The 7,849-nt window shown below is 32.8% G+C and overlaps 1 protein-coding gene across 1 annotated transcript; it reads right to left on the bottom strand.

Moving 5' to 3' along the window:
* Nucleotides 1–4,204: 4,204 nt before the first annotated feature.
* Nucleotides 4,205–6,067, bottom strand: LOC129306539 (UPF0481 protein At3g47200-like). The gene has a single exon (XM_054947191.1). The coding sequence runs from the start codon at nt 5,815–5,817 to the stop codon at nt 4,483–4,485; it is 1,335 nt and encodes a 444-aa protein (XP_054803166.1). The 5' UTR covers nt 5,818–6,067; the 3' UTR covers nt 4,205–4,482.
* Between the last annotated feature and the right edge of the window lie 1,782 nt (nt 6,068–7,849).

Genomic DNA, 7,849 nt, shown 5'->3' with positions numbered 1-7,849 from the left:
ATTTTCAACATATGGTACACAGCATCGGTGCGTCCCCCCCCCCCCCCCCACTCCTCACAAGTTTGTGTCTACGTTTGACCTAGTAAATGTTTTCTTTGTTAGTAGGATTTATAATGTGTTTTACAATTGTGTTTATTAATAAATGGCAATAACTATAAATCTATGACCGACTGATGGATGGATACTGTTATTCTATCTCGTGTCCCATGCCCAATGGTCTGTGCTACTTATTTTAAAGTCTGTGTAAAGTGTATACTGTGTAATTTTTACTGGCTGAGTTTAAAAATATAAAATAATTTTTAAGAAATTAAGTATTTAAAAATATAAAATATTTTTAATTTTTTAAAATATAATTATTATCTTTTTTAAAAAACAACTCTATCAATAAATGACTTTATATTTATTGTAAAATATTTAATAGAAATAAATATAAAAAGATATGGTTAATTTAAAAATAAATAACTACTTTATTAGGGGTGAGATTTGATTAAAAATTCCTGATATTTTTTAATAAAGAGAATAATTTTTATCCTTAAATTACATTTATATATTTTTTAGAACATTTGTATGTAAAATAATTATAAGCATTGTGACTTGGCTTCCTGTAAATTCTCTATACGAAAATATAGATGTATAGATTGTTTGGCCATAACATTTGCATGTTAAACTGTTGGTAGCATTTATCTGTGGCATTGTGTTTCAGCGTCTAATTTTTTCAAAATAAATAAATTTTATTAACAAAATTTTTAAAAAGTATTCGAATAAAAAGTTCTCTCTCTTGCCGAATGATTAAAAAAAAACACGGAAGCCTCGACGAAACATTTGTCAAGAAAAAGGTAGCTGGGGCGTGGCATTCGGCAGTTCGCCCATTGCAAGCCTCTGTCTCTTTGTGGCCTGAAAGTTAAATTCGGCTGAAGTGTTTTTTTTATACATAACAATAACATTTAATTTAAATGATAGATGAATTTGAACATTGAAACATAATTCAAATGACAATTACATATCATAAATCAACAAGATTATCATGTTGCCAAAGTTAAGGCAAAAAGCCCAATTCAATTTATTGATGTCTTAATAGCTGTCTATTGAAACCAAAATAATGAGTAATCCACTTATGGAGAACAAATAAGAAAACGCTATACAGTAACAAGAAATTGATTAAATTATATATCAATAAATTATGAAAGTTATTAAAATTCATATTTTCCTTGTGCAAAATAATAGAAATATTTACAATTTTACATATATATTTTAACTTTTAATTAAAGCTTTGTACTGTTGCACATATTATGCATTCCATAATTTTACTTTATATTTATAGTATACATTATACGTACCGAACCAGATCAACACTTGAGGTCTCCTGACCGGGGACCTGGTTTCTAAATCCAAACCAGCAGCAGTTCTGGAGGCGCTCATGGTTTCCTGATTTCTTTTTATATTTTCGGCTTTTGGCGGAGCTTTCTTCATTTAAGTGGTATTCACCGGGATGGAACAAAATTGAGATACTCCTGTCTCATATCCCATCTCAAAAAATTATTAAGACTAAGCTTCTGTCTTGTATTCTGTTTTGTCTCAAAAATTATCTCATCTTGTTAGAAATTGAGACAAAAAAAGAGCAACATCAAGATATTCCACCATCCCAATAAAGTAGACAACATGAATGAATAGCTAAGAAAATAACATTCATCAATTAAAATTTTAAATCACATAATTTATTAAGTATAAAATTAAAATAATACGAGTACATAAATCATAAAAATTATTAAATTACATAAAATAATGACTATAAGTGCATAATTTAAAGTTAAGTACACATAATATATAATATATTATAATAACAATTATAAGTAATATTTAGATTATAGGAGCAACAATGACAGATAAGCCTGGCACAATATTAAGTTATTATTTTTTTCTTCAGTTAAAATATGTCAAGCTAGTGACTCTTCATAAAATAAAGAAAAAAATAAAATATAGACAAAAGTTATTAAATGAGTAAATATAAGAATAAACTATATTAATATAATTAATCTATTATAAAAAAAGATATTAACATGTACCGCTTACTCTATATCATTAAAATTATCAATATAAAAAACTTTTAATTTTAAATAAAAATAGCAAGTATTGAAATTATAATTAATATAAATATAAATTATATTAATATATTTAATGTATATTTAAAATATAATATATATATATATATATATATGTTTATATAATATTCAGGACTAAGGGTAATTCCTTATCCCATTTCGAATTCCTTTTCCTCCCGTCCTGCAAAATCCTGTCCTAAGATGGCTGCAGATTGAACACCTATCTGTAATTTTAATTAACTCAATCATTTAAGAGAAATATAAATAAAATGTTATTGCAAGAGGAGCAAGATGGAATTTCAATGGTTAATAAAAATTCAGGATTCAAACCAGTGCTAAAAAGCGGGTCGCAAATTGAAAAAATTAAACCGATCGATCGTTCAAGTATTAATTGAAATATATAACCCAAGCCACTTCTTCTATTTTTATTTTTAAACTTAAAAATAAATAAAAAACTATTTTTTAAAAAAAACTTGGCAGTAAACTTAAACCGATCAAGTCTATATTGAGAGATCAAGTTTGTTACTGTTGACGTGCTGAAGTTTCAAAGATTGGCCATGGATTCTTTTCTTTTCCTTTCTTTCTTTCTTTCTTTCTTTCTTTTTTTTTGATAGGCAAAGACCCAGTTTAAGGACGGGGATTATTAAAATCCAAGGCAATTAACCTAGCAACCTCTGGTGTAGGATTATAAAAAATCTGTGTAACCTAGGCCATCCCTGTATAGCTTGCTTAGCTAAATGATCTTTCACCGCATTTCCTCCACGAAGGATGTGCTGTAGACTGACTTCCCGCTCTCTCTTCATCAGGTTCTGGATTTCCTCGATAATCCTACTATCATAATGCAACCAAGTGCTTCCATAGAATCAAACTCTAGGATAATTTTTCTGTGTCCTGTTCCCATGCAGATTTAAGACGCATCAAAATAGCCCACAGCTCAATAGAAACACTATCATCCCCAACAAAATTGAACATAAACCCTTCCATCAAGTTGCCTGAATGGTCTCAAATCACACCCCTACAGCCTCCTTTATTGAAAATTGGGTTAAAAGTCCCATTGACATTCACCAGGATCCACCCTGAGGGAGGTTTAGATCATCGTGGGCTATTATTATATGCTATAAATTGGCCAGAAATATTAATATCGGCTAGATTGGACTTACTACTAGCATAAACCGAATTCACTTGGGCCACTAAAGAGTCAGTAGAGGTATTTTTCCCCTTCAAAAATCAGTTCATTACGTCCTTTCCAGAGAGCCCAACAACTAATCGTGAATGGCTGGCTCCAATTTGAATGTCATGCCGATCCCATTCCTCTCAGATTCCACTTCAGCCAGCTATCCTTATCAAGCTCAAAAAAGACAATTCTCAGTGTGGCCGTGGATTCTATTTTTGGCCATGGACTCTATTCTTGAGTGAATGAGGGCAAACTTGAGCTTGCTTACGCTTGAAGGCTTGTGTGGTTGACTCGTTGGTCTTGCTCAGCACGCATCCCAAGTTTTCACCCCAGAAGCAACAACGGATCCGTCTTCGGTGCGTGCTCATCATTGAAGAAAATATGACTATTAATTTTTTTAATTTTAATTTTATAATTATAAAAATAAAAATTTATAAATTTTTTTAATAAATATATTCATTATCAATTTGGACAGGTTTAATTTAATATTATAATTTTTATAAATTGACTATCTAGATGTACTTTAAATGGTTCATATTTAATATTAAATTTTTATTTGCAAGGTCTACACTTAAAATTTTTATTTTAAATTTATATTTATTAAAATGAAAAAATTATTTGTGGATCATGATATGCTGTAAACTATGAACTTTATGTTTGCACTTTTCAGTCAAAAAAATAAAATATTATTAAAAAATTTAATATTAAATCTAACTTATTCAGAGTACATCTAAATAATCAATTTATAAAAATGATAACATTAAATTGAACTACTTAGAATTTTAAATTAAATCAATACTATTCAAATTGATGATAATATATTTAAAAAAAATTATAAATTTTTATTTTTATAAAATTAAAATTAAAAAATCTGAGCCATCCCAGATGTTTCCTGGGTGATGAGAACCGAAGACGGAGCAAAGCAACTACGTAATGAAAATCCAAAATGATTATTCCCCCTTTACTTCACTCAACGAAATCGCCGTAAAAAATAATGACTCTATCAATGAGGTAACGCTGCAAACCATACAACGCAGACCCTGCATCGACCCCCATGATTAAAAAAGGATACAGTGACTCCAATCAAAAGCTGTGTTATTAAATATATCACACACACCAATAAATTTTTTACGAATACTAGATACCAAGTGCCAGCCACGAGTGCAAAAAGACGGAGCAAGCGTACGTCCTTCTTGCCATGCGAGGTGGTCATCCAGAATTACCGTGAGAGGGGAAAGCGGCAAACCAAGTTTGGATGAAAGTGAGAAGAAGAGCCGCAGAAGCAGCAATGAAGGCAATAATAGACCAAGGGTTGCTGAAATAGGTATTACAAGCCATAGCGAACCACGTCTTGCACTTCTTCTTATAATGCTTTTCTATTTCAGCTCTGAGAGACGTGTATATGGAGGTGTGAACCACCAAGTCTTTGCTTATGACGTTAAACAGTTCCGCTACTTCCTCGTCACTTCCAAGGCAGTTGCGCAGAACGCCTGCCTTCCTCAGTTCCTTCACATCGTCCGCGTGGTCGATCAAGGAGTCCAGTAATTCTACATACGAGCTTATCTCGTACTTGTTCTCAAAATCTGGGCACGCCTCGTACGCCATCAGGTTCAGGTATGTCGGAGCGATTGTGTCGTCCACTATCATGTCTGGAAATTTCAGTTCTCCGCCGAAACAGGAAGAAGAGAAAGTGATGTCGATGGGGCGCTTTGCCTTTGACTTGTTTCTTTTCACCTGAATCCCTGCTTCTTTCAGCTCTTTCAAATTCCTGTACGTTATCTCGTCCCTTTTGATTTCTTCTTTCAGCTCTTTCAAATCGCTACTTTTGATCTGTGGATCAGGGGATTTAAAATCACGCAACACTTTCCTCCGCAGTTCATCGAGAAGATGAACTGGATCAGCTGGTGGAGGATCAGCATCAATCGCATGATGCCCACTTCCGGCTCTATTTTGATTCTGGGGCTTTTCTGGTGACAAATGATGACAAAGAAGGAAGTAGTCCATGTCTTTGATAAGGTCAGTGTCGGAGGGAAGATCACTCAAGAGGCGGAGGAGCTGGAAGGGAAGTTGGTTCTCTAACAAGAGCGCGTCTTGGCGAACAAGAGCAAGCTGGTCAACCTTGGCGTTGAGTGGTTCTGCCTTCAATATGTCTGGATGCTTCAGGATCTGAAGCAGTGCGCATCCATCCACAAACAACATCCACGCCAGTTCATCGTCGTTGAAGCGTCGAACCGCGTCCTCATCAGTGTATAGATCCTTCAGATCCTTGATATTCACAACAATCTTTTCATGCAGACTTCGGGCCTTATTTCGATCACCCACGTACATCTTTGCCCATGAAAGCTTGTACTGCTCTCCTAACTTGAGGTGGTGTTCGCCGTGGTGAATAGGACCCAGGGACACCATCTTAGGAGAGTAGTACTGTGCAAAATCTGGTCGACTTCTCAGATGATGCGCCACGCTCTGTATCTTAGGCCATGCACTACGCGATGTATCTGGGTGGTTTAGGAGCTGGGCATACCGATCTTGTGCCATGGTAATCATTTTAGAGACTCAGAGTTGAGATCATGTGGATGTCTCACTGCATCTAGATACATGAGAACACTAAGGTCCTTAGGTATAAATTTATAGCGGCAAGATCTCTTTATGCTTGTATTAAAATAATCTCTAGCCATTGGATAAAGTAGCTAGCCAGCTTTGCAAATATTTCAAGTTTGGCATCTGTAGCCCATGATAGGTTGCTGAATCAGACATGATATGCAGTAATCTATTGTAATGGACCCATGCCGAAGATTGTTAAAATGTTTTCGTAAATTGCAAATTAGAAAACTGTAATGTCGAAGCTGCCGGCGTCTGCTCTGAATAGAGCTTAGCCAATGAGAGTAAGAACTAATGAACTACGTACTGAATGCTAAATAAATAATGGAATCGATATGCTTGATGTGACCCGATCCTTCATTCCTTACCTGCCACACAAGTCAAGTAAAGGACTTGATGCAAGAAATAAATATGCATCACCACCGTATGCTATGAAGTATATTAAAGCAAACCCAAGGCCAAAAGTTTGCTTGATTTGTACGAAAGAATTTGAGTAATTAGTTAAGGACCATCCACATCTTTATACGATAATTAATTAAGGCATTGTTTTGTCCTGCTTCATTAGAGTATCGGAAAGTATATATTATTCTCGACTTTTTTATAAGAAACGTATATAATCGTTTCGCACATGGAATAAGAAATGTGATTAAGGTCAATAAATATAATGAGATTTATTTTTTCTCAAAAAATACTTGTTTATTGTTGGGAAATTTGATTACATATTCAACGATGCTAATTAACTCTATCATATTACCTGAGGATAAAAAATTTAAGTAACACAAGAAATTAAATAATGAGTAATTGTTTTATATATTTTAAAAGGAAAAAAACTCTTTTTTTTTTATAAAGAGGATGTCCAATTGAGTAACTAGGTGAATTATAGGTTGGTTAAAAAAGTAGGTAAATTATATAATTTAATAAAGGGTCAAGGTACATTTTTTTTCCTAAATTAATCTCTGAGTAACATCTAGTATCCTAAATTATTTATTGTAATAATTTTGCAGCATTTTTCCTGACGTTAAAAACCCCAATGTTAATCATTAAAAATGTTGACTCGAACTTAAATCTGACAAAAAATGTCACCTGTCATACTAGGTGGATTTGAGTTAAGGTACATTTTTATCCATGCATTATTTTTTGAGGAGTACTCCGTATCCTTAACAATTCTAGTCAAAACAGTTTCGCTCGAAAAGTAATTAAAGCATATATATTTTTGAACATCAATAAGTAAAATTCCATTTTTGCCCTTCTTTCAGTTTAATTAAAACAAAAATAAGTTCAGCCCATTTGAACTATCTACTTTAAATAGGAGAGGGAGGATAACATTTTAAACCATAAGAAAAATTGTGAACTAACAAAAGGGAATGGGTAGGTGGGGCCAATTGATAGTAGAATACATAAGTAAATAATAATTAAAAATGATGGAAATGACTAGTTGGATCTATCTAGCATGACAGGTGGCATTTTTTGTAGATTTAAATCTTAATCAGCATTTTTAACGACCAACGTTGGAGTATTTAATGTCAAGGAAAAATTTGTCACGTTTTAAGTATGATAGGGTAAAATTGCTACAATAAATAATTTAGGACACTTGATACTCTTCGGAGAATAGTTCATAAGCAAAAATGCATCCATCTTAGCCCTCTAATAAAATGTCCAGTATTGCGAGACTAAGCAAGAATTGCTTAATAAACTATTTAGGATATAGATAAGGTGATCAGTGACTTAAATTTATTTATTGTATGAGTGTCTTAATTACAACTATATGTTTTCATCAATACTTATATAATTTCACCAAGTGAAAAAAGATTCTATCCTTAAATTACATTTATATCTTTTTTAGAACATTTGTATGTAAAATAATTATAAATATTGTGACTTGGCTTCCTGTAAATTCTATATACGAAAGTATAGATATATAGATTTTTTGGCCATAATATTTGCATGTTGAACACTTGGTAGCATTAATCTGTGGGAT

The sequence above is a fragment of the Prosopis cineraria genome, unplaced genomic scaffold, assembly GCF_029017545.1.
Source record: "Prosopis cineraria cultivar Desert tree isolate PC_DT_omini unplaced genomic scaffold, ASM2901754v1 PC3, whole genome shotgun sequence".
Classification (NCBI taxonomy): Eukaryota; Viridiplantae; Streptophyta; class Magnoliopsida; order Fabales; family Fabaceae; genus Prosopis; species Prosopis cineraria.
This window is presented reverse-complemented; position numbering and strand designations above follow the sequence as displayed.

What these genes read in the sequence shown, in the direction of transcription:
- LOC129306539 (XM_054947191.1), bottom strand. Translation starts at nt 5,817, where the DNA reads ATGATTACCATGGCACAAGATCGGTATGCCCAGCTCCTAAACCACCCA.